Source organism: Pristiophorus japonicus, chromosome 13, assembly GCF_044704955.1.
Source record: "Pristiophorus japonicus isolate sPriJap1 chromosome 13, sPriJap1.hap1, whole genome shotgun sequence".
Classification (NCBI taxonomy): Eukaryota; Metazoa; Chordata; class Chondrichthyes; family Pristiophoridae; genus Pristiophorus; species Pristiophorus japonicus.
In genome coordinates, this window is record NC_091989.1 from 148,695,099 (window position 1) to 148,720,578 (window position 25,480).

The 25,480-nt window shown below is 42.7% G+C and overlaps 1 protein-coding gene across 1 annotated transcript in view; it reads right to left on the reverse strand.

Moving 5' to 3' along the window:
• Positions 1-514: 514 nt before the first annotated feature.
• Positions 515-25,480, reverse strand: part of zcchc14 (zinc finger, CCHC domain containing 14) — a 150,149-nt gene continuing 125,183 nt past the window's right edge. Inside the window, exons 12-13 of the mRNA XM_070898109.1 lie at positions 13,018-14,481; positions 515-5,115 (exon numbers count right to left, since the gene is read on the reverse strand). Coding sequence (XP_070754210.1) covers positions 5,060-5,115; positions 13,018-14,481 — 1,520 coding nt within the window. The 3' untranslated portion in view covers positions 515-5,059. The remainder of the gene's footprint in view (positions 5,116-13,017; positions 14,482-25,480) is intronic.

A 25,480-nucleotide genomic window follows, 5' to 3' on the forward strand; every position in this document is an offset into this window, starting at 1 on the left:
AATCATAATTGCACAATATACGATTCTCCACATCCGCTAGCTCCCCAGAGATCTGCTTAAGATCAAGAAGTCATATGAAATTATGGGAATAACTTGCATCCTACCACTGCATGATACTTTTAGGTAGATTTTCAACTTGCTGCCCGGGTGTAAAACTGACGTTCAACTGCAATGGAAATGAAAATTGGACGAGTGGCTGATCCACGAAGCAAGCTGAAAATCTACCCCATTGTGTCTGCTATAGCAACACTACCTTATAGAAAATGTTTTCTAGTTAGGAGTTTATAATTTCTATTTGAATATAATAAAACTAGACAGGCTAGGAACATCCACATAAATCTCCCTCCACAAAGAGCGCAAATCAAGAGAGATTGTGTAAATTATTGAAAATGCCGTAAATGAAAAGCAGGGCATACAAATCTACAAATGGTACTGTAAATTAAGGGAAGTAATTAAAAAAACCCATTAACTTTATAGTGTATAAAGTGTATACACTATTTATAATTGAGTTTTGTATCAACGCCAAATCTCCAAAATGGCACAGGGGAACCACTGTAAACAGAAAATTAGAGTGCTTCACTTTAAAAATTTTGAATAATAGAATTTTTAAACAGAATACAATGTTTAATGATGGGGAAGACGGCATTGCCAGAACAAGTGGTGAGGTTCTCTTAATGCATTATACGATAATTTTGGTAATCAAATGTAGATTATCACATGATAAACCTAGATTGATTATGTCACAAACTTTAATACTCATACCATCACACATCAAATGCATAGCATACTGGTTTACCAGTTGGCAAAAGTAAGCAAAAAGGATAAAATTGCTGCAACTCCACAGTATACATCATAAAGTAGTTACAGATACGTCAGAATTATTTAAATGTATCGACTGCATCTCAAAGTTCAGATGATTGTTAGGTACCAATCAAGCAACATTTGAAACCTTCAGTGAGAGTCATGCCTTCAAACCATTGTCAGTATCCATAATTCTCCTTCAAATCATTCTCTGGCATGCATAATTTTACAAATAAACTTAATGAAATAAAAGATTAATTCTTCAAAAAATGTTTACTTGAACATTTAATCAGAAGACATACTACACAACTTGAGTAAGGATTGAGAGCTAATCAGCAGGCAAGGAAATCCTGCAACAGCTCACAAGGAATCAGATGTGGCAAGAAGGTTACTAAAGATTGCTAATAGAACAAAAATAGTCACTTGTAAGTTGAGCACTTAACGTATTTTCAAAAGCTGGAAAATATGTTGACTAAGTGGAATTTTTCAGGCTTTCTTGGGAATTTTTAAACTTGTATACAAGTTAATAATTTTTTGTCCAATTCTCTTGTGTTTTCTCCCCATCTCTACTAAAAGGCACCAACACTTGGTGTGGTAAAGTTACATCGTTTCCAGTAGCTATCTGACACTTCACTCAGTGGTCATTCTTCATGCACAAGCCTAAATTGGAGGCTATTCAACCATAGAAAGCATCACTGTCAAGCATGATCCTATTCTCACTAGGCATTCAAAGATCTTCCAGCAGGAATCATTGAATAGTGATCAGAATTGGAAACTGTGGCTAATTTCCCCTACCCCCTGGGCATCCCCACTAGCTCAGAGAAAGAGGCCAACTGTTGCATGGCAATTGCTATCCTGGCTCAAATAGCTCACTCAACAGAGATTGGGAATGAAAATTGGGACCTTCTGGTCATTGCAGCTTAGTCCAACACTGGCTTTTCGCCACTAGGCCATTGGAGCTTGACAATTTGTCTTTATTCATGCTGGGGGAGGGGGGATGGAGAGAGACAGAAGAGGCAAAGAGAGAGACATAAACAGACATCTGTTAACAAAAGAAAATATTCTCCCTTTCACGCAAACAAAAAATAATCTACAGTTAATTTATCTACATTCTATTGTGTACTACAACATGCAATGTAGACATAAACTGGAAATAAGATTTGTTTGCACCTCAAGATCATGTGAACTTTTTCATGATAGGGGTGATGTTTCTTTCAATCACTGATGAATCAAACCAACAACCTGGCCATAATGCAGTTAAGTCAAATATAAGTTTTTAAATGTGTCTACAGGTCTTAAGGGTCAGCTGCAATGTTTTGCGTCATTTGCAACTCTGCCTAGTTTGTGGAGATTTTAGTATATCTGAATTACACTGGTAGATTTTTGTTCACTTGTCATTCATTATGTGCAAATAAGTCTACTGTAATACAAATCTGTTTCTAGTCAGTGTTTAGACATGCAACAATTTCCTTTTCTTAAAACGTTAGCCTGAATAATTAATAGATGACCAATAAAAATTCTAATTTGTGTTGCAGGATCGCTAAAAAGAAGTCTGCACTGAATAAACTTTGTTTTCACATTGAATGTTCCCAAATGCAGAGGAAAATTTAGTGGGTAAGAAAAACTTAAAAATTCTAAAATTTTAAAACAATTTTCAGTCACATGATTGAGCCAAATATTCTCATGATACATATACAGATCTCTGTATTTGATCTCATCCCTTATTAGTTGTGTAACTGGTAGTTGTAAATTTTCTACATAAAAGCCTATCATCACTTTATGAAAAGAATATCAAATTCACAGCAACTTAGGTTGCCCACTGTTTTCAAGGCCAGTTGCCCAACATTTATTTAACAAACTTGCTCTTATTTCAATCTTGAAGGCTGACAATATTCACCGCAATTTTAAAATGGTCCTATAAATTACAAAACAAATCCTTCCATGTGTACTGGTATCTTGGTTATTCACTCGTACTGTGTATTAAAACTTGGTGATTCCAGACAGCCTAGTATAGACATTTTGTGTGGGAATTTTCTCTACTGCAATATCATAAATGGGAAGCAATATCACTGGAGCAGAATGCTTTAATGCCACAATGGGGCAATTTCTAAAGTTTTATTTCAATGTAATAATGGGTGGCATAAAGGATTTTTGATCAAAACAAAGTCTCAAAATGTCAGGTTTAGAACACTAGATGATGCAGCCTATGTTTTAAAAACCACTTGGTTTGTAATATAGAATACACTAAAGCCCTTGAAAGATGCATAAATTTGGACCCAAAAAAAACTTTTGTGGGAGGATTGGATTATGGACAGCAACAAAATCAAGGCATTTTCTGAACCTCAAATCATAACATTGTTGAAACTAAAATTATCTTGTGAAATTATGTTCTGGCATCAGATATAAAATCTAAGAGCACAATGTTCTGTTTTAAGTACTATGCTTCGGTACATATGGTCTGTATACGATTCATAAGAGCTGTTATTTACGCTCAGATTTATGCAGCGGGTTCACATGAAGGTTCGCACTGCAGAAATTACACAGGGCTTTTGTAGAACATCTAAACAGGGTTTACAAAGCATTGAAAGTACAGGAATTACCAAAATAAAAACAACTTTTTATTTACCCAACACTTGCATTGCTATGAATGAGCATAGCACATTTTTATTTAAAAGCATTAAGTTTCAAATAATATTCTTTTCATCACCTGTAAAAGTGTGGGCTACCCCGAAGCTTTCGGTCATTAATTTTATATTTTAGGATGTAATCCTATAATAATGTAATAAAATTTATTTGGAAAACTGGTTCTTGATTTCAAGTTAATTAAGGCAAGTAGTAATGGTGCATGTCAGTTCCTCCCACTTCATTCCTATATTGAAATAAAACTACAAGTAGCAACAAATATAGTTTCAAATGCCAATTCTCCAAGTTCTCTGAGTAAAGTAAGAATACCATTTGTTGCAGCAAATATTTCAACATACTGTATATTCAAAATATAATCACATGGAAATAATACTGTTTCATATGTTCAGTTCTGTGGAGAACTTCCAGCTTTCACTTTGCATAGTGACAAGATGATGAGCCACAGTAACAGCTTCCACATCCAACTCCTACAGATCTGTATTTACAAATCTGGGACTGAAAAGCACAAAATACATGGATTTCTTTGTGATTGAAGCAAAACACTTTCAACTTTTACTGTAGTGAACCGAGATTTCCTTCTTATGGATGAAAAGCGAACGTCAACTCTAATATTCTAAATGATGACAGAAAACAACAGGCTTCCTTTTTACACTGAAGAGTAAACTGACTTTGCTTATTTAGTGTGTTGTGTAAGTTCACCTAAGTTACAGGTTTCAGGACTAATTCAATGTTCTCCTAAAATACAGACATGTGTAAAGGTTTTTCTGCATCAGCCTTTGGCTACACACACTCGCGCACACATACGTACAAACACTTGTAAACATGACGAATTGATTCAGGAGAACTTGACAACATATTTCTACAAAAAAACACACTAACTTTACAAAAAATATTTGTTTGTATCTTTTTACATGTAAAGGTCTCTCTCTTAAAAATATACAAGTTGAAGAACCTTACAAAAACAGATACAAGCTTTCCCACCCAGTCAAATTTATGCTCAAGGCATCTTCTCATAGACTGAAGAGTCTTTCTGTTCTTTCAGCATTGTTTTCCAAATGTTTTCTCTATCTTGGTGATCAGATGAGAGTATTTTGGCCAACTCTGCTGTACTCCACCAATATTGCATTGTAAATATAACACCAAATTATTTGAGACAGAGTTCTCTGTTCCTCCCTCTGGAGGTGCCCCTTTTCTCCATTCTTGTAAAGCTGTACAGTAATAGGCTATCAAAAGGAAAATAGTTACTCTGGAAGTTTTCTGCTGTTGTGTTTTAGTTCATAGGAACATCCATAGTTATATAACAGTTCTGGATCAATTCCATTTTCCTCGTGCAATGTCATTGCACAATATTTGCTAAACACAATGATTCTGGTTTCAGCCATTACTTCTCAAAACTCTATCAGAGTTATATTTACAGCTAGTGCATGCGTAGTGTAGTTTATATCCCCGTATAAGATTTTTAAAATTTTTTTTAAAAGCACCTTTGGATAAAAACAGCAGGAAATTAATTTAGCAGGACAAGAAATCCATTGAACATCTTTGCATCTTTCTTTGTACCTGCTATTGGTTTACTCAATGGCACATTGTGATTCATACTAATGTGCATTTCCAAATGCTAGTCTGCTGAGTCCATACTTTCAGACGGAGGTGCGTACTTCAGCCTAAAAGTACCTGAAAGGTAATTTAAACAAAATACACATTATGATTTTTTTCCCTCTAAAACATCTTTTAAAACAATTTTTAAAAAGTTGCATTTTGAACATATATATTGTATAACATTGGTTTATTAAGAATATTAATAAATGATGCACTGTTCAGGTTACTTCCATTTTTACAATAATCAACATTACCATTTCTGTTAAGTAAGTTACTTTTAAAAATAAATAAAAGTGGAGGCTAGTAATCTTCATTCTTTGAAGGAGGATAAGTAGGGTCTTCATTCTTCAAATTATAGCATCGTTCATAAGTAGGAAGTTATCTAATCGTGATTAGTTCTGGGAAAGTATATTTTTTGTCCATATCAGGACAACTCCCATGAGATCCCCGCTCCCACCAAGAATAATAGCCTAGCATCTGCACAGCAACTGATATATTTCATTCTTTTATCTCTTCACTTGCCTAAAATTAACTTTCTTCAAATTCTCTTTGAATAAAACAAGAAAAATTATCCCTGGTGGGGTCACTGAGTCAAACTGTGATGTGTGTGAGATGACAAAGACCCTACAAGATAGGCAATCCTACTTTCTTGGTTATTCAAGCTACTCTCATACAGGGCGGGAGTGGGGGGGTTGATTTTAGCCCTACCTGTCTTGGAGCCACCAGGAGCTGACTGTTCCCAATTTTTACCTGCTCAACTGAATAGCCGCAGTAAGTTTCCCGCCATTCCAACCTATCGGGGATCGGATTGGTGTTTTTAAAAACTGTTTTTTTAACTTTCCTTGTGGAGCCAGGAGGAACAGGATGGCCTTAGCAACCAATCCTGCTATTTATCTAGTCTCAATGTGTGATATTTTGCCGACAGGTGGCAAATCGCCCAGCGGGAGTTAAAATATTTTGGAGCAGCAGGTGAGTTTCTAACTCACACTGCTACCTATCCATCCAAAACTGGCTCAGAGCTAAAATCAGAGCCACACTGTAAAAGCTACAGCAAAGTATCACCAATTTAGGTGAAGAGAGACTTTCATTGGGAAGCCCTAATTGCTGCTGCCAAAACAGATCTCCCAAAAACATTGTCCTGGGTATTAGCCAAATTAAAACAGTAATATCTGGTAAATGTGTGTTGGTATTCCACATGATTTCCTTCTATACAGCACAGAAACTGCCAGGACTTCCTGCGGTTGAAGAACATAAAATCAAAATGATTTGTGCACATCTACACAGTGAAACTACAATCCTTATCCGATTAATGGGAAGGCAAATCAAGAGTGCACAACAATCTCTTATCCCAAATGAAATTGTGACACCATATTGAGCAAAAACGCTGAATAAGTGCTAGAACTACTCTAGCCTCATTCCAAAACAAACAGAACGAATCTACAACTAAAACCTGCAGCTCACTAATTCAGCTGTCTGAAACTAATGCTGAGAATTGCTTCAGGGATTTTCCTGACTGGTTGCTGTAACTTTGAAGGATGATGAGCAGAAACCCTGCATTCACGGTGCATTTGGGATTTTTGACGATATTTCTTCGAAGTTGTGGCAGCTAATCAGGAGGACACCCAAGGCTATTCCCAGCATAATACTTCGAACATCTTCTTCCAGATAAGAAACTTCAAACCACACTTCCAAAAATGTTTGAATGTGGGATTTATAATTTCTAAAAGTGGGAGCTACGGAAGGTTTATTTAGATTGAATTTTCAAAGATGGTATCGTAAAATGAGATATGAAGACTTGAGAATATACTGCAACTAACTCCATCAGTTGATAAAAAATACTGTTATGGCAGTCCTATATACTAAAATAGAACTGCTTTTTAGACCTAACTCAAATAATCACTGTAAAAATTGTAGAATATAATGAATGGTCACACAAGGCAAGGAGAATAGACCTAGCCATATACTTCCACCACTTGACAGAAAAATCCATGTCCAGGAAAAGGAGAGGATGCAGCTCCTATCCTACGTAGAACAGAGAGCAAATGATTCTTTGAGGTTGCAGAGTTCATTACAGTCCACTATAAAGGGGTTGAATCCTGAAATAGATTGACGAAGCAAGCCCTTGGAGGAGATACCTGGCATAGTACATAGATAGATCTTAGCACAGGGTGTTTAAAACCTCTGCACGCATTGAAAGAGCTATGGAGCTGGGTGAAATCTAAAGCACAAGCTCAAGCTAGTAGATCTCCAAATGTAGTACAGCTCCTCCAGGATCCGATCGTTTCCACCCCAGGATATTAAAAGAAGTAGGTGAGGAAATTATTAATGCATTAGTCAAGATCTTCCAAAACTTTCGATTCAGGAATTGTCAGATTGGAAAATTGCCAATGTCATTCAACTATTTTAGAAGGGAAAGAGAGATAAACTTGGAAATGATATGCCTATTAGTTTAATGTCAGTTGTTAGGAAGTTACTAGAATCTGTTATTAGGCAAAGAGTGGCTGAGCATTTTGAAAAAATATGAACTGATCAGAGAGAGCTAGCATGGATTTGTAAAGGGTTAGATATGTCCAACAAACTGAGGTGAATATTTCTGAGGAAGTAACTAATGTGATAGATAAGGGAATGCCTAAGTACGTTATTTATATTGACTTTCAGAAGGCATTCGACAAGGTTCCACATAAGAGACTGGTAACAAAACCCATGATCTCCGACTCACGCTCCACGTCCGACCCACGATCTCATGGAATTGGAGGCAACTGATTGACATAGATAGGGAATTGGTTAGGAAGTAGAGAGTAGAGATAATAGATATGTACTCCAATTGGCAGGATGTGACTAGTGGTGTCCCCCAGGGATCTTAACTGGGGTCGCAGCTTATCACTACATTTATAAATAACTTAGATGAAAGAATAGAGAGCCGTATATCTAAGTTTGGTAACGACACTAAGTTATGTGGTACAATAAATAGTGTACATGGGAGCAAAAAGCTGCAAAGAGATATTGATAGATTAAGTGAATGGGCAAAACTGTGGCAAATGGAGTTCAATGTGGGAAAGTCTGAGTTTGGATCCAAGAAAGATAGATCAGAGCATTTTCTAAATGGTGTGAAGCTATGAGCTGTGGGTGAGGCACAGAGCTAAACCACAGATTGCAACATGGAGAGTGCAACATAAACACAGCGGGAAGTTGCCTTGCTCCAGGCACTTCCAGCGCCGACAATCTATCAGCACGAGCCTGGCTGGAAACAAATAGAGATAAATGGGTTTGAGCTAATAGCCATTACTGAGACGTGGTTGTAGGGTGACCAAGGTTAGGAACCAAATACTCCAGGGTACTTGACTTTAGAAAAGAGAGGCAAAATGGAAAAGGGGGTGGGGTGAATCCTGATAATAAAGGATGAGATAAAGGCAGCAGTGAGAAAAGATCTTAGTCCATAAAATCGGGATGTAGAATCAGTGGGCCGAAGTTTCTGCCCTCTGGAAAAATGGGGCATCTCGATAAGGTGCGCCGACTTTCTGGAACAAAAAGGGCGCCGAAAACTTACCTTGTGATTCTCCAGTCTCCTCAGGATGTCTTCGTGCTCGGCGTGGCGCAGCACAAGGGGTCGGGGACGGAGCCAGCGCCGGGACCTCTGCACATGCGCGCGAGAGTGTGCACGCATGTACAATAGCTCCAGGCCCCCAAGGCTGCGTGGGAGGGGCCCGATCCTAGCCAAGAACAAATGGGCTCACAGGGCAAAGATCTGGACTCGGACCTCCCTTCCATTCAGCCTTCCCCCCATTCTCCCCACCCCCTCTTCCCCTCTTCTCTCCCCCCGCCCCCACTCTCTTCTTTCCCCCCCCCCCACTCTCTTCTTCCCCCCCACCCCGGTCGTTGACGGGGCCCGCCCGGCATCTCGCTGGGGGAGGGCCCCGCTCGAAGTGTCGGCGGCGGCCCGGCCCGTTCAGCCTCTTCCCCCCCCCCCCCCCTCCCTCCACCACCTCCCTCTTCAGCCCCCATCCTCTCTCCCCCCCTATCCCTCCCTGTTCTTCCCCCCTCCCTCCCTTCATGTCGGCGGCGGCAGCCCGCCTGGCCCGTTCGGCTTCTCCCCCCCCCCAACTCCCGTTCAGCCTTCGTTCCCCCCCCTTCCCTCTTCTGCCCCCCCTCCCTCCATGTCGTCGGCGGGGCCCACCCGGCATCTCGCTGGGGCGGGCCCCGCCTGAAGTGTTGGCGGCGACAGCGGCCTGTTCAGCCTCTCCCCCTCCTCTCTCGCCCCCTCCCTCCCTCCCTCCCTTCTCTCTCTCCATCCCTCCCCCTCCTCGCCCTCCCTCCCCTCCTCTCCTTCCTTCCCTCCCACTCCTCCCTCCTCTCCCACTCCTCCCTCCCCTTTCCCTCCCCCTCCTCTCTCCACCCTCTGCTGTCAGAAACACAGAGACACTGACCGAGACAGAGACCCTGACAGAGACAGAGAGAGAGAGAGGGAGAGAGAGAGAGAGAGAGAGCGAGAGACACTGTGGGGGGGGGGGGGGGGGGTCGCATCCCAGCACGCTGTTGGAGGGCTCCCGGTGCTGCAGTAGGTGAGTAGAAATAATTTTTTATTTATTGATTGATTTTTTATATTTTATTTTTAAATTTTTTTTTGGATTGAATTATTGGTTGATTTATTTATCATTTATTATTGATGATGGCTCTTTATTTGTAAAAGTGAAGTGTTTAATGTTTGTAAACTTCCCTCCCCCCCCTCGCCCATCTTTCGTTCCCTACTCCTGATTTTCTAAGTGTAGGCAAGGTTTTTCTGAGCGTACAAAAATCTACACTTACTCCATTCTAAGTTAGTTTGGAGTAAGTTTTCGCTGTCTAAACTTGCAAAACAGGCGTAAGTGGCTGGACACGCCCCCTTTTGAAAAAAAAATCTGTTCTAAAATGAAACTATTCTAACTGACTAGTGTCATGTATTCAACTGTCATTATAACCCATGTATAAACTGACCTAAGTTGTACACTGTGAGAACACTGACCACTAGGTGGTGAACTTGTGGGAGACACTCCTAACCTGGACTTTCAGGTATAAAAGGGGAAGCTCCACCCACCTTCTGCACTTCAGTGCTGGCTAAGAAAGGTTACTGGTCGCAGAGTGACGTTCTCTCAAGTATGGGCCTTGTGTGCATTTGTACTGTATAGTAAGGACATATTAATTAGAACTGGAGCAAACTAAATGCTGAGAATTGCAATTTCTAAGATGCTCCATTCTAAACTAGTTGCTCCAAAAAAATAGGAGCAATTCGAGCCGAAACTTGAGCCCAGTATGGGTGGAGCTAAGAAATAACAAAGGACAGAAAATACTGGTTCTGTCATTACAACAGTGACTACACTCCAAAAGTATTTCATTGGCTGTAAAGCGCTTTGAGACATCCGGTGGTCATGAAAGGTGCTATATAAATGCAGGTCTTTCTTTAAAACACTGGTATGGGTAGTTTATAGGCCATCTAATAGTAATGATAGTGGTGGACAGAGTATAAATCAGGAAATTAGACAAGCATGTAACAAGTGTAATGCAATAATCGTAGAGGATTTTATATAGACTTGAAAAACCAAATTGGCAAAAGTAGCTTGGGGGACAAGATCATGGAGTGCATGCGGGATAGTTTTCTAGAACCAACTAAGGAACAGCATTTTAGAGATAGTATTGTGTAATAAGACAGGGTTGATTAGTAATCTTATAGTAAAGGATCTTTTGGGGAAGAGTGATCATAATATGTCAGAATTTCATATTAAGTTTTGAGAGTGATGTGGTTCAGTCCGAAACTAGGGTCTTAAATTTAAACAAAGCTGATTACAAAGGTATGTGGGGCGAGTTGGCTAAGGTAGATTGGAAAATATGATGGTAGCTAAGCAATGGCAAATATTTAATGAAATAATTCATAATTCTCAATGAATATACATTCTCTTCAGGAATTAAAAACTCCACTGATATTATTTCAAAGAAGAGCAGAGAAGTTCTCCCGTGTCCTGACCAATATTTATTCCTCAATCAACATCACTATTTGGTAATTATTTAATTGCAATTTGTGGGACCTTGCTGTGCGCAATCGGCTGCCACATTATCTGCATTACTGTTATATATGTGGACTTGTATTTACTCTGTACAGCCACCAGAGGGCCCATTCCCTGGAGTCCCAAGGGATCCCATAATCCCTTGGGAGCACAGGTATTTAAGAAGGCTTCACAGGTTGGAGAGGCACTCTGGAGACCTGCAATAAAAGATTAAGGTCACACTTTACTTTGAGCTCACAGTGTTCAGTCTGACTCTTTCTCCATACACAACAATTACAACAGTGCAAAATCTTTCTTTATTTTCTTTTAATCGCTAAAGCAATCAACTGATAATAAGGGGCCGAAATTGCCAACCACTGGAAACTCGTGTTTTTACTGGCGCAGTAGCCTCTTGAGCGAAATTACGCTCTCTGGCTTTTTTCCCCCCAGCAGATCAGAAGTTGGTCATAATGGGGGCGGAAGTGCAGTGGTGAGCATACTAGAGGGGCAGAAGTTGGGGGCGGGCAGAGTGATCGCTGCTATCAGCATAGCGCTGATGACATCATCACTGTGCCACATCACCACAGCTTTCCCTTTCACTTAAAGGGGAGAGCCTGCACGATTGTTTAAGTTCAGTCCACTGGGTCATCAGGGAGGCTTTCGGCTGGGCCAGCGGCCTGGCATCCAAGAAGAGGTGCCAGGCTGCCTTTTGGTGGCCCGGCCGAACGCAGGGGCATAATTGTCGGCCCAACATGGCAGTTGGCTGACAAAAAAAAACATGGCGGCAGTGACAGTAGATCCTCCCCTTTAATGGGAGCCGCACCGCCATTTTACAAGGACTACAACCTCACTGCACCGGCAGTAAAAAGCAGCTTTTGTCACCGCACGGCGGGAGCAAGAATTTTTCGGCGGAATTTTGCCATGGCGGGGGGGGGGCCGCGGGAAACATTGGTAGTGCACGTTCTTATGATGCACTAATGACAGATCGGCAACAGCGGAGCGGTGGGGGGAGCGGGTCACTACCGGGATACCGCAGGAGCGGAATTTTTAAAAATGATGGTGATTACATGAAAAATCGGCGTCCATTGCACTCCGCAGCATGGCAGCCGATTTCCGGCGGTAATAGGCCTTGAGGGAAGGGGCAATTTCGGCCTCTAAATCTCTTAACACTGAAACTATGGATACATAAAGGAAAGATCCTGTAAAGGTATCAGTTTGGAATTCAGAATTGTGCAATAATCCTAGGCTTTCTAGAATGTTGCCGGTTAGGAACATTTGTAGACTTCGGAGAGATAGTTTAACTGTATTTATTATCTAGAGTTAGATATGAAGGTGTTGCATTCAAAGGGCAATTGTTACTATAGTCAAGCACTTTGCAAACTCTCTGGGCTGAAAGAGACTGCTTTGTATTATTAGGCATTCCTTCGCACTGAACCTCTGGTACTCTCCTTATATCTATGTGAAAGTAATGCATGGACATCCACAACTATCAATTAGTTTCCTAGTTGCACAGTATGTGGATGATTAACAAATTAGAAAGAATCATAGTTAAGTAACAGAACTTCAAGCTTTCACTTTTACTTCACTTCATTGCATGTTGAAACTTGATCAAATATCACTTATTAAGCTAACTGCATGTTTGCATGTGATCTGCAATGAAAGATATAAAGTAGAAATGCAAATAATAATTTTTAAAAATGGGCAAAAGCTATAAAGACAATACAACAGTAATGACAATGAATCCTTGTGTTTCATCTTCTGGCCACTGTTCTGAGATTCAAAGATCTCATACTTTTAACTAATATAATTGAACGAACCCAATCTCTTCTCCCTTCTTCCCACTGGAAAAAAAACTGCAAACCTCTAGATTCATTTTAAATGGCAGCAATTCTAAATGAATTCTTTCTGACAATCAAAAAAGTTTACTAATAAACAGTATTTGCATAAATCCTGGCAAAAATACCTTGCTGATTGGAATCCATAGCTGGCTGCTTGCAGTCCTGAGCTCGATGCCCATTAGCCCCACAGTTGTAGCATGAAATATGCCCATTCTTTTTATATCCTGATCCATTTGTGCTTCCTAGCATGTTTTGAGTCTGATATACTGCAGTTGTACCGCCCAGGAAATTCTGCATGGGTGGCATGACAAAGCTCGACTGCCCACTTAAGATGGAATCTGGAGTCAAACCACTACTGTAAGCAGGAGGTGGAACAACTGGATAAGGAAAGGCAGTACCGTTATTATATTGGGTGCTGATGTAACCATTGTTACATAAAGGACTAAATGGGAAAATTGGAAAAGTTAACACTGAATGCCCTGAAAATGGGCTTTGGAAGTAATTGGCATAGTTAATCGTCACAGGATTTGAACCACAGTTTCCACTGCAGCCACAAGAACTGCACACGTTACACCCTGTTTGCTGCTGCTGCTGCTGCTGCATAGGGATATTCATTCCTGAGCCACCACTACCATTATTGCTGTTAATATAACTGGTTTCAGCCACAGAGGAGAGGGTCGGGCTGGAGCTAGGGATAGGACAATTTGGCACACTCACAATGTTTGTGAAGGACAAAGAAGAGTGGCTATTGGCGGGTGCATTGTTGTTATTCGTACAGAAAGTGGCAGAGATGGAAGTTACAGGTGAACACTGAATCGTTGAAAAGGCAACTTTGGTGTTAGCTGAATAAGGAACTGTCCTTGAGCTTATTACAGCAGGCGAAACACTTTTTACTTGTACAACACTATTATAGGCAGTCTGTCCCATCAGCATAGGTTCTGTAGGAATGGAGGCGGAAACAAGAAGTTTCATTGGGGGGTGAGAAAGGTTATATGCAGCATTACATGTTGCAGTAGTGGAAGAACTGGTGTCCACTCTCAGTATTGATAACGGAGTAGTTTTGGGTGCATTGTCCATGGAGGAAGGAGGTCCAACTTTAGTTCTAATTCCAAAGTTTACAATATTAGATGGAATCCCACTGTTTTCTGAAACACTTGCAGGCATTTGGGAAGCCTGAAGTGGAGAAGTTGGCATTACATCCACTACCATTGCTCCAAGAGTGCCAAACTTTTTTTCTACTTTGATACTACTGCTGGGCCCTTCATGAAGTTTGCTTCCAAGATCAACAGATGAACTTGCATGGATTGGAGAAGAAATGCCAGTAATAGGCTTTATATCAAAACTGCCTCTTTCTGACTTGCGTACTGAATTCAGTATTCGGCTGGGGGCAATGTTTGAAGAGATCACTGGCATGAACTGTACAGTGGAAATGGCTGAAGATACATGGTTGGGATGGGTCAATCCAGTCTCATTTTGCACTGGTGAGACTTGTGCTGTGGGTCTCCACGACCCAGTGTTTAGGTTGCTTAGGTGAGTTGATAACATTGCCGGTTTCTCCTTTATTTGAATGTCCAATACTGTCTCCGCATCTGCAATAGAAGTTAAATGAAAATTAACTCATTCAAAAAGGTGCAATAATTCATTCAGTATAAACTATTTTCAATTAAAACGTGAAAGATTGCAGATGTAGCATTTTATAATTACAATTTGTAGCCCACAAAATCATTAAAATACTCAACATCTCTATATTATGATGTATATGAAACAGGTTTTGCAATGGTGGGTGCTTCAATTAATATTCTGCTTTAATATTCAAGGTAACACAATGAATTAATAGTCAAGTAGATAAAAGGTTAGATTTTGTGTAACTACACTGGTGGTGTGGTATCTGGTCCGCTGCGAGCGTAAATTGGAAAATTGAGAGTGTGTTCCTCATTATTTTCTGTCTGTTGTTTTTCAGTGACCAGAACTGAATACAGTACTCAAGGTGTGGTCTCACCAGTGCATGAGACAGGTTGATCATGAGTTCCTCTGATTTGTAATCTACAGTTCTAGCTACAGAGCTCAACATTCTGTTGACTTTTTTGATTGCTGCTCTGTATTGGTTTACTAAGATGTCCTAGGCCTCTTTCAACTTCATCCTTACCTTTACAGTATCAGCCTTGGCACAGTGGTAGCCCCTGAGGCAGAAGGTTGTGGGATCAAGTCCCACTCAGAGGGCCCAAGTTTCCACATGATAAAAAACGGGCGCCCCTCCGAGCTGGGCGCCCGTTTTTCGCGCCAAAAAGGGCGCCGGAAAAAAAACGAGCAATTCTGGAGCGTTCTGCAGCTCCTTGTCTGCTTGGCGCGGCGCCCAGGGGGGCGGAGCCTACACTCGCGCCGATTTTGTAAGTGGGAGGGGGCGGGTACTATTTAAATTAGTTTTTTTCTGCCGGCAACGCTGCACGTGCGCGTTGGAGCGTTCGTGCATGCTCAGTGTGAAAAAAACATTGGCACTCAGCCATTTTTGTAGTTCTTTGTAGCTGTTTAGTTTTTGAACATTTTTTAATCAAAGTACATTGCCATCAGCACAGAAGCTTCTTGTAGCAGTGAGAAGGGTGCAGGAAGCCTCAGAAAGTTGAGGCAGCCGTTTCCCGACGACCTCCCCCTTTTGCCGTCGGAAAATGGCTCCTCAATTTCTGAGGCTTCCTGCAGCCTTCTCGCTTTCCCGCCAGCCGTCTGGAACGGCTCCATTCCCTCCCCCTCCCGTTCGGTCAGCTCCCTCCCTCCCCCCCCCCCCCCGCGTTCGGTAGGCTCCCTCCCTCCCGCGTTCGGTCGGCTCCCTCCCTCCTGCCCGCGTTCGGTCGGCTCCCTTCCCTGCCCCCCCGCGTTCGGTCGGCTCCCTTCCCTCCCCCCCCGCGTTCGGTTGGCTCCCTTCCCTACCCCCCCCCCCCGCGTTCGGTAGGCTCCCTCCCTCCCGCCCGCCCGCGTTCAGTCGGCTCCCTCCCTCCCTCCCGCTCGCCCGCCCGCGTTCGGTCGGCTCTCTCCCTCCCGCGTTCGTCGGCTCCCTTCCCTTCCCCCCCATCCTGCGTTCGTCGGCTCCCTCCCCCCCCCCCCCCCCCCCCCGCGTTCGTCGGCTCCCTTCCCTTCCCCCCCATCCTGCGTTCGTCGGCTCCCTTCCCTCCCCCCCCCCCCGTGTTCGTCGGCTCCCTTCCCTCCCGCGTTCGTCGGCTCCCTTCCCTTCCCTCCCTCCCTCCCTCCACGTTCGTTGGCTCCCTTCCCTTCCCTCCCCCCCCCTCTGCCCTCGTTTGGTCGGCTCCCTCCTCCTCCCCACCCCCCGGCCCGCGTTCGGTCGGCTCCCTCCCCCCCACCCCCGGCCCGCGTTCGGTCGGCTCCCTCCTCCCCCCACCCCAGCCCGCGTTCGGTCGGCTCCCTCGTTTTGTGAGGCTTGCTGCACCATTCTTCCTGGCTGAAGCACTTTCACACAGGTAGGAAGATGGTTTATTTAATCTTTTCTTTGCTTATAAATGTTTATTCAGGTTGGATTTATTTGTATAATATTTGTACAAGTATAAATAAGGATTTATTGTCGAATTTAATAAGTTCCCTTCCCCCCCACCTCGTTCTGGACGCCTGATTTGTAACCTGCGCCTGATTTTTAATGTGTAGAACAGGTTTTTTCAGTTCTACAAAAATCTTCACTTGCTCCATTCTACTTTAGTTTGGAGTACATTTTCACTGTGGAAACTTTCAAATCAGGCGTCAGTGGCCGGACACGCCCCCTTTTGAAGAAAAAATTCTGTTCCAAAGTAGAACTGTTCTACCTGACTAGAACTGCAGAAAAAAAAATGTGGAGAATTGCAAATTCTAAGATAGTTCGTTCTCCACCAGTTGCTCCTAAAAATCAGGTGCAAATCATGTGGAAACTTGGGCCCAGAGACTTGAGCATGCAACCTAAGCTAACATTTCATTGCAGTACTGAAGGAGGTGTGACCTTTCGGATAAGATGTTAAACCACGACCCAGTCTGCCGTCTTTATTGGCTGCAAAGATGCAATGGCACTACTCAACGAAGAGCATGGGAAATTCTTCTGGTGTCCGAGACAACATTACTACAACAGATTATGCGCTCATTTACTTCATTGTTGATTGTGGGACATTACTGTGCGTGGTTGGCTGTCACTTTTCCCTACATTACAACAGTGACAACACTCCAGTAGTGCTTTGGGATGTCCGAAGGTTCTGAAAGGCATTCTTTAATTACAAGTTATTTATTTTTATTTATTTTAAGGCTCTTGCTTCTTCTTTAATTGCCTTTTTACTGTTGAAGTACTTAAAGAACATTCAACTATTAAGTTGTGTGTGTAATCATGCTTTTTTCTAGGCCTCTTTTTTCCCCCTCTGATCATCCTTTTAACATGTTTTTTGTCAAAGGCCCTGACAACATCCAGGCTGGACACCAGAACTAGCCACCATCGTAACCAAGCTATTCCACTGCAGCTATGTCACTGGCATCTACCTGACAATATTGAAAATTGCCCAGAGAAGTCCAATGTTTAAAAAGCAAGTTAAATCTAGCCTAGCCCAGCAAACTTGGGAGATATTCAATTCCTTCGTCTAAATCATTAATGTATATTGTAAATAGCTGGGGTCCCAGCACTGAACCCTGCGGCACCCCACAAGTCACCACCTGCCATTCTGAAAAGGATCTGTTTATTCCCACTCTTTGCTTCCTGTATGCCAACCATTTCTCTATCCACGTCAATACATTACCCCCAATAACATGTGCCTTAATTTTGCACACTAAACTCTTGTGTGGGACCTTGACAAAAGCCTTCTGAAACTCTAGAAGATTTGTCAAGCATGATTTCCCTTTCATAAATCCATGTTGACTTGGACCGATCCTGTCACTGCTTTCCAAATGCACTGCTATTACATCTTTAATAACTGATTCCAGCATTTTCCCCACCACCGATGTCAGGCTAACTGGTCGAAAATTCCCTGTTTTTTCTCTCTCCCTCCTTTTTTAAAAAGTGGGGTTACATTAGCTACCCTCCAATCTATAAGAACTGAACCAGAGTCCATGGAATGTTGGAAAATGACCACCAATGCATCTACTATTTCTAGGGCAACTTCCTTAAGAACTCTGGGATGCAAACTATCAGGCCCTGGGGATTTATTGGCCTTCAGTCCCTTCAATTTCCCTAACACCATTTCCTGACTTATAAGAATTTCCCTCAGTTCCCTATTCTCGCTAGCCCCTCAGTCTCCTAGTATTTTCGGGAGGTTACTTGTGTCTTCCTTCGTGAAGACAGAACCAAAGTATTTGTTCAATTGACTACAAGGGACCTGCATTAGTCTTCACTGATATTTTTCTCTTCACATATCGATAGAAGCTTTTGCAGTCAGTTTTTATGTTCCCTGCAAGCTTACTCTCATACTCTATTTTCCCCCTTCTAATTAAACCCTTTGTCCTCCTCTGCTGAATTCTAAATTTCTCCCAGTCCTCAGGTTTGCTGCTTTTTCTGGCCAATTTATATGCCTTTTCCTTGGATTTAACACATTCTCTAATTTCCCTTGTTAGCCACGGTTGAGCCACCTTCCCTTTTTTATTCTTACGCCACACAGGGATGTAAAATTGTTGTAGTTCATCCATGTGATCTTTAAATGTCTGCCATTATCTATCCACCGGTAACCTTTTAAGTATCATTCTCCAGTCTATCCTAGCCAATTCACGTCTCATACAGTCGAAGTTTCCTTTCTTTAAGTTTAGGACCTTAGTCTCTGAATTAACTGTGTCACTCTCCATCTTTATGAAGAATTCTACCATATTATGGTCACTCTTTCCCAAGGGGCCCCACACGACCAGATTGCTAATTAATCCTCTCTCATTACACAAAACCCAGTCTAGGATGGCCTGCTCTCTAGTTGGTTCCTCGACATATTGGTCTAGAAAACCATCCCTTATACACCAAAGGGCAGAAAACGTTAGTGGGAGTTGTGTACAGACCACCAAACGGTAGTAGGGAGGTTGGAGATGGCACCAAATCCTCCTCCACAGTATTGCTACTAGTTTGGTTAGCCCAATCAATATGCAGATTAAAGTCACCCATGATAACTGCTGTACCCTTATTGCACACATCCCTAATTTCCTATTTGGTGCCATCTCCAACCTCCCTACTACCGTTTGGTGGTCTGTACACAACTCCCACTAACGTTTTCTGCCCTTTGGTGTTTCGCAGCTCTACCCATATAGATTCCGCATCATCCACAATAATGTCCTTCCTTACTATTGTGTTAATCTCCTCTTTAACTGGTAACGCTACCCCACCTCCTTTTGCTTCCTGAATATTGAATATCCTTGGATGTTGAGTTCCCAGCCTTGGTTACCTTGCAGCCATGTCTCCGTAATCCCAATTACATCATATCCGTTAACAGCTATCTGCGCAGTCAATTCATCCACCTTATTACGAATGCTCCTCGCACTGAGAGTCAGAGCCTGCAGGCTTGTTTTTTAATACTCTTTGTCCTTTTCGAATTATGTTGTAATGTGGCCCTTTTTGATTTTTGCCCTTGATTTCTCTGCCCTCCACTCTTGCTTTTCTCCTTCCTACCTTTTGCTTCTGCCCCCTTTTTATCTTCCCTTTGCCTCCCTGCATAGATTCCCATCCCCCTGCCTTTTTAGTTTAAACCCTCCCAACAGCACTAGCAAACACTCCGCCTAGGACACGATTCCGGTCCTGCCCAGGTGCAGACCGTCCAGTTTCTACTGGTCCCATCTCCCCCAGAACCGGTTCTAATGTCCCAGGAATTTGAATCCTTTCCCCTTGCATCATTCCTCAAGCCACGTATTCACCTGAGCTATCCTGCAATTCCTACTCTGACGAGCACGTGGCACTGGTAGCAATCCTGAGATTACTACCTTTGAGATCCTACTTTTTAATTTAACTCCTAGCTCCCTAAATTCAGCTTGTAGGACCTCATCCCGTTTTTAACCTATATCGTTGGTACCTATATATACCACGACAGCTGGCTGTTCACCCTTCCTCTCCTGAATGCGCTGCAGCCGCTCCGAGACATCCTTGACCCTTGCACCAGGGAGGCAACATACCATCCTGGAGTCTCGTTTGTAGTCACAGAAACATCTATCTATTCCTCTTATAATAGAATCCCTTATCATTATAGCTCTCCCACTCATTTTCCTGCCCTCCTGTGCAGCATAGCCACCCCTGCTGTCATGGACTTGGCTGCTGCTGCCTTCCCCTGATGAGCTATCTCCCCAAACAGTACCCAAGGGGGTGTATCTGTTTTGGAGGGAGATGACCGCAGGGGACCCATGCACTACCTTCCTTCCACTGCTCTGCCTGATGGTCACCCATTCCCTATGGCAGTGCGAGCTGCGAGGAGGATGCAAAGAGGCTGCAGGGGGACTTGGACACGTTAGGTGAATGGGCAAATGCATGGCAGATGTAACATAGAAACATAGAAAATAGGTGCAGGAGTAGGCCATTCGGCCCTTCTAGCCTGCACCACCATTCAATGAGTTCATGGCTGAAGATGCAACTTCAGTACCCCATTCCTGCTTTCTCGCCATACCCCTTGATCCCCCTTGTAGCAAGGACTTCATCTAACTCCTTTTTGAATATATTTAGTAAATTGGCCTCAACAACTTGGTCTGTGGTAGAGAATTCCACAGGTTCACCACTCTCTGGGTGAAGAAGTTTCTCCTCATCTCAGTCCTAAATGGCTTACCCCTTATCCTTAGACTGTGACCCCTGGTTCTGGACTTCCCCAACATTGGGAACATTCTTCCTGCATCTAACCTGTCTGAACCCATTAGAATTTTAAACGTTTCTATGAGGTCCCCTCTCATTCTTCTGAACTCCAGTGAATACAAGCCCAGTCTTTCTTGATAGGGCAGTCCCGCCATCCCGGGAATCAGTCTGGTGAACCTTCGCTGCACTCCCTCAATAGCAAGAATGTCCTTCCTCAAGTTAGGAGACCAGAACTGTACACAATACTCCAGGTGTGGCCTCACCAAGGCCCTGTACAACTGTAGCAACACCTCCCTGCCCCTGTACTTAAATCCCCTCGCTATGAAGGCCAACATGCCATTTGCTTTCTTAACCGCCTGCTGTACCTGCATGCCAACCTTCAATGACTGATGTACCATGACACCCAGGTCTCGTTGCACCTCCCCTTTTCCTAATCTGTCACCATTCAGATAATAGTCTGTCTCTCTGTTTTTACCACCAAAGTGGATAACCTCACATTTATCCACATTATACTTCATCTGCCATGCATTTGCCCACTCACCTATCCTATCCAAGTCACTCTGCAGCCTCATAGCATCCTCATCGCAGCTCACACTGCCACCCAACTTAGTGTCATCCGCAAATTTGGAGATACTACATTTAATCCCCTCGTCTAAATCATTAATGTACAGTGTAAACAGCTGGGGCCCCAGCACAGAACCTTGCGGTACCCCACTAGTCACTGCCTGCCATTCTGAAAAGTACCCATTTACTCCTACTCTTTGCTTCCTGTCTAACAACCAGTTCTCAATCCATGTCAGCACACTACCCCCAATCCCATGTCCTTTAACTTTGCACATTAATCTCTTTGCACATTAATGTAGTATAATGCGGAATAGTGTGAGGTTATCCACTTTGGTGACAAAAAACAGGAAGGCAGATTATTATCTAAATGGTGACAGATTAGTAAAAGGGGAGGTGAATGAGACCTGGGTGTCATGGTACATCAGTCATTGAAGGTAGGCATGCAGGTACAGCAGGCAGTAAAGAAAGCAAATGGCATGCTGGCCTTCAAAGCGAGGGGATTTGAGTATAGGAGCAGGGAGGTCTTACTGCAGTTGTACAGGCCTTGGTGAGACCACACCTTGAGTATTGTGTGCAGTTTTGGTCTCCTAATCTGAGGAAGGACATTCTTGCTATTGAGGGAGTGCAGCGAAGGTTCACCAGACTGATTCCCGGGATGGCAGGACTGACATATGAAGAAAGACTGGATCAACGAGGCTTATATTCACTGGAATTTAGAAGAATGAGAGGTGATCCCATAGAAACATATAAAATTCTGACGGGATTGGACAGGTTAGATGCAGGAAGAATGTTCCCGATGTTGGGGAAGTCCAGAACCTGGGGTCACTGTCTAAGGATAAGGGGTAAGCCATTTAGGACCAAGATGAGGAGAAACTTCTTCACTCAGAGAATTGTGAACCTGTGGAATTCTCTACCACAGAAAGTTGTTGAGGCCAGTTCGTTAGATAGATTCAAAAGGGAGTTAGATGTGGCTCTTGCGGCTAAAGGGATCAAGGGGTATGGAGAGAAAGCAGGGATGGGGTACTGAAGTTGCATGATCAGCCATGATTATATTGAATGGTGGTGCAGGCTTGAAGGGCCGAATGGCCTACTCCTGCACCTACTTTCTATGTTTCTATGTTTAACACTCTATCAGCCTTCTCCCAATCATCAACAAAGTGATGCAAGAGCCTCTACTCACCAATAATCTGCTGGCCAACACTCAATTTAGGTTCCGTCACAGCTAGTTGGTTCCTGACCTCATCACAGCCTTTATCCAGGAATGGACGCAAGAGCTGAATGCCAGAGGAGAGGTGAGAGTAACTACCATTGACTTTAAGGCAGCAGTTGATTGAGAATGGCACCAAAGAGCACTAGCAAAGTTAAGGTCAATAGGGCTCAAGGGGAAATCACTACAGTGGTTAGAGTCAAAGGAAGATGGTCAAGATCATTGGAAATCAGTTACTGCAGCCATAGGATGTTGCTTCAGCTGCTTCAATGATGGCCTGCATTCCATCAAATGATCAGGTGTAGGGCCATTCACTGGTGACGACAGTGTTTAACTCTATTCACAACTCCTCTCTTAATGAAACAGCCCATGCCAGCCTACAGCAGGTACTTGGACAACATCCAAGTTTGGGCTGACAAGTAGCAGGGAGCACCAAGCTCCCTTCCAAGTCGAGCACCAATCTAAATTGGACATATATTGCCATTTTTTCATTGTTGCTGGGTCAAACTATGAGTATTTCATACCTATGCAGTCAAATTGTTAAGAAGTGCAAAAACCAAAAAAGACTTGCATTTATATAGCACCTTTCATGACCACTGGACGTCTCAAAGCGCTTTACGGCCAATTAAGTACTTTTTGAAGTGTAGTCACTGTTGTAATGTGGGAAACGCGACAGCCAACTTGCGCACAGCAAACTCCCACAAACAGCAATGTGATAATGAGCAGATAATCTGTTTTTGTTATGTTCATTGAGGGATAAATATTGGCCAGGACCACTGGGAATAATTCCTCTGCTCTTCGTCAAAATAGTGCCATGGGATCTTTTACATCCACCTGAGAGCATCCAAAGGACGGCACCTCTGACAGTGCAGCGCTCCCTCAGCACTGCACTGGAGTGTCAGCCTAGATTTATGTGCTCATGTGATTATGTACAATGGCTCTTGCATCACTTTGTTGATGATTGGGAGAAGGCTATATAGGGCAGTAATAGTAGGGGATTTCAACTACCCTAATATTGACTGGGATAGAATTAGTGTGAAAGGTATAGATGGTGCAGAATTCCTTAAATGCATTCAGGAGAACTTTTTTAGCCAGTATGTAGCAAGCCCAACAAGAGAGGGGACGGTTCTGGACTTCGTTTTAGGAAATTAAGCTGGGCAGGAGGAAGGGTTATCAATGGTTCATAATTCAGTTAGATTTAGGGTAGTTATGGAAAAGGACAAAGATAGACCAGGAATAAAAGGTCTCAATTGGGGGAAAGCCAATTTTACTAAGCTGAGATATGATTTAGCCAAGGTAAATCAGTGTCAGAGCAGTGAGAGGCATTCAAGGAAGAGATCTTGAGGGTTCAGAGCAAGTATGTTCTCTTAAAGAAAAGGGGTGGGACTAACACATCTAGAGCCTCCTGGATGTCAAGGGGCATACAGGTTAGGATAAAGAAAAAAAAGGGAGGCTTATGACAGATACCGAGGGCGCAATACTGCAGAAACCCTAGAATATAGAAAGTGCAGGGGTGAAATTAAAAAGGAAATTGGAAAGCAAAGAGCATGAAAACATTTTGGCAAATAAAATCAAGGAAAACCCAAATATGATTTTTAAATACATTAAGAGCAAGAGGATAACTAAAGAATGAGTAAGGCCTATTAGAGACCATAAAGGTAATATGAATAAGAATAAGGGGTCGCCCATTTAAAGCGGAAATAAGGAGGAATTTCTTCTCTCAGAGGATCGTGAATCTTTGAAATCCTTTACCCCAGAGAGCTGTGGAGGCTGGGTCATTGAATATATTTAAGGTGGAGATAAGACAGATTTTTGAGAGATAAGGGAGTCAAGAGTTATGGGGAGAGGGTAGGGAAGTGGAGTTGAGGCCAAGATCAGATCAGCCATGATCCTTTTGAATGGCGGAGAAGGCTCGAGGGGCCAGATGGCCTACATCTGCTCCTATTTCTTATGTTCTTATGTAAGCTGTGTGTGGAGGTAGAAGACGTGAGTATGGTTCTTAATGAATACTTTTCATCTTGTTTTCACAAAAGAGAGGAGCGATGCAGACATTGCAAGCAGGGAGGAGGAGTGTGAAATATTAGATAAAATAAACAGTGAGAGAGGAAGTATTAAGGGGTTTAGCAGCATTAAAAGTGGATAAGTCCCCAGGCCCAGATGAAATGTATCCCAGGCTGTTAAAGAGAGCAAAAGAGGAAATAGCAGAGGCCCTGACCATCATTTTCCTATCTTCTCTGGCTACAGTTGTGGTGCCGGAGGACCTTTGTTTAAAAAGGGAGAATAGAATAGACCAAGTAATTACAGGCCAGTCAGCCTAACCTCGGTGGTGGAAAAATTATTGAAAAAAATTCTGAGAAACAGGATAAATCTTCATTTAGAAAAACCAGGATTAATCAAGGCACAGATTAATCAAGGACAGTCAGCATGGATGTGTTAAGGGAAGGTCATGTCTGACTAACTTGTTTGAATTTTTTGAGGAGGTAACAAAGAGGGTCGATGAGGGTAGTGTGTTTGTTGTGTAAATGGATTTTAGCAAGGCTTTTTGATAAGATCCCACATGGCAGATTTGTTATGAAAGTAAAAGCCCATGGGATCCAAGGCAAAGTGGCAAGCTGGATCCAAAATTGGCTCAGAGGAAGGAAACAAAGGGTAATGGCTGATAGGTGTTTTTGTGACTGGAAGACTGTTTCGAGTGGGGACATGATGGGCCGAAATGACCTCCTTCCATGATGTAAATGTCTACGATTTTATCATCACTGTGTGAACATTATCAGTGCAAGGACTACAGCAGTTCAAAGAGAAGGTCCGCCAGCATGTTCAGAGGTCATCTAGGGATGGGCAATAAATGCAGCCTTCTTCCCCTCCAGAGTCACCCACATCTCCAGAACAAATAAAAGAAATCCCACCAGGTCACTTGAGCTTTCCCAATTTATACTAAGTTGAATAAAGCCAACTATTAAAAGAACCTTCCTGTTTTTATATACCCTTGTAAAGTGGAAGGCTCATTACTCTGCATCTGGCCCATCCAATACCTGGCATATTCGATTGCTTGGATAACAAATAT